This window comes from Gossypium raimondii, chromosome 11 (genome assembly GCF_025698545.1).
Source record: "Gossypium raimondii isolate GPD5lz chromosome 11, ASM2569854v1, whole genome shotgun sequence".
NCBI lineage: Eukaryota > Viridiplantae > Streptophyta > Magnoliopsida > Malvales > Malvaceae > Gossypium > Gossypium raimondii.
In genome coordinates, this window is record NC_068575.1 from 40229934 (window position 1) to 40232074 (window position 2141).

The 2141-nt window shown below is 42.1% G+C and overlaps 1 protein-coding gene across 1 annotated transcript; it reads right to left on the reverse strand.

Annotated features, from left to right (window-relative positions):
* Positions 1-350: 350 nt before the first annotated feature.
* On the reverse strand, positions 351-1852 carry LOC105803917 (uncharacterized). The gene has a single exon (XM_012636357.2). The coding sequence runs from the start codon at positions 1737-1739 to the stop codon at positions 540-542; it is 1200 nt and encodes a 399-aa protein (XP_012491811.1). The 5' UTR covers positions 1740-1852; the 3' UTR covers positions 351-539.
* Positions 1853-2141: the final 289 nt, after the last annotated feature.

A 2141-nucleotide genomic window follows, 5' to 3' on the forward strand; every position in this document is an offset into this window, starting at 1 on the left:
ATTATTTATTGTTTGCTTGTTTATTGTTTATGAACATATTGAATTATATTTTCACAAACATGGTCATTTAATGTTCGAGAACATGTTCGTTTAACTTAAATAAATGGATATGGGTACACATAAATTTGAATAAATGAACATGAATAATTTTGAAATTCTGAATGAGCACTAACCAAACACGAACAAGCTTAAAAATAAACTCTTCATATACAATCCTTGGATGATTTTAGAATTTATTCAAAGTTAATTATCCAAGTAGAAAGGAAAAGAAGGTTAGGCGTAGTGCAGTGGTGCGGATTTAGAGAACAGCGCCAGTTCAGCAAACATTTGTATGGAAAGAAGCAAGTGAGTTGCAAGCAAAAGAAAATACCTAATCATTATTTGATATTATGAACAACAACAATGTGATTTCATTTTTTTACACCTCCTTTCTCTTCTTCTCTGTTTTTCAAGGTACAACGCGGCACCCCATATTTTTACTATTTTTTATCTTAATCCAAACCCCCAGGAAATTTTTATAACACAAACTAGAAGCTCTGTCATGACCGGGTAACCGATTCAGCAAGTTTCCCAATTTTTTCTACTAGCTGAGGGGATAATTTCTTTGCAGGTTTCTTTTCCTTCTCCAGTCGGTAATCAAACCCCAGTGCATCCGAAACTTCTTCGGAGCTCCATCCGGCTTTTCGGAGCGAATCTGAGAACCGATCCACTTTTAAAAGAAGCGCATCAAGAACAGCTTGATTATCCAATAAAACCATCTCTTCTTCGAAGAACCCAGATGCTGACACGTGTCTGATTTCCGCTACATCACATTCCCCCCACCCGCCTTCTCTAAGGACACACCCGATTTGATCAATGTAATCGTCGACCCATTTCGGGATTTTGGTTCTCGGCATATCCAAGTACCTCTCAGGCGACGAATTCGACGAGGACGACGACGAGAATCTCCGGCGCCGATCAACCGCGGCGTCGCTCCAGAACTCGACCCATCTAGGGGTTCTCGTCCCGGTTACCAAACCCGCATCCAAACTACGCCTTGAAAAATGAGTGGACGACCCAGCTGATTTTTCACTAACCGATCTCTGCTTCTTCAATGATCCCGGGTCGGGTTCGGAACCTCGGAACAAGGATTCCCTCTCAAAAAAATCAGATAGATCGAATCCGCAACAGAAAACCCGGGTTTCATCAATGAAGAAAATTGGATTACCGGCTAAAGACGGATTGCAGGGAATATAGCAGTGATTAAAAATGGGGATCAAAAGGGGAGCTCGTTTAAGGGCATTCCTTGCGACCCGTAAAGCTTTCTCGGGGTCAGAGGGTCTGGGCCCCCAAGATTTGGACCATAAAGTGTTGCGCGCTATTTGAAAGGAAATTGCAGCGATGGGAAGATCAAACGAAGCCCGAAGATGGAGTCGGGCTCCAACAGATCGCCAATCGGGAAAACCAGGACCCACAGGTAACCCGGCTGATAATATGGCTCGGAGGTCAGGTGGGAAAACGAAACCGAACTCGGCTTCGGCTCGGGCGAACTCAGCGTCCAATAAACCTGGCTGGACTTGGAAACCCGAATCTCGTAAATGGGTTATAACTTTATCAGCTAGAGAAGAAAGAGACTGAAGACCGTTGCGAAGAGGAAGAGAAGTCGGAGTTGAAGGAGCGGAAGCACGAGCAGAGAGACGGCGTAAACCAGCTACATGAGCCGGATTCAGACCGGACATCCGCCGGTCGACGTCAACCATTGTTGCTTTAGTAACAAACAATCTGTGACTGTTGTTTTGATTCACTGAAAATAGAGAAAAATGAAGAAGAGGAGCAGCAGAGTTAGGGGAGCTTAATTACAACTTCGAAAGAGTAAAGGGACGATACGTACTTATAGCTGTTTCAAAGTGGAGCCCAGCTTGGAGATACTGGTAATGTTTTACTCCATCAATTTCTTTAAACCTTTTTGATTATGACAACTCACTTTGAAATGCCTCACCAACAACAAAATTACATTGGTGCCCTTTCTTCAAATATCACCTAATTCCAACTCTAAATTACTTATCATGCAAAATCCACTTTAGTGCCGGTAAGTATTTAACTTTTCTTTTGGCATTAAGAGTTGATGGTATCTTTTTAATTATGTTTTAATGATAAATTTA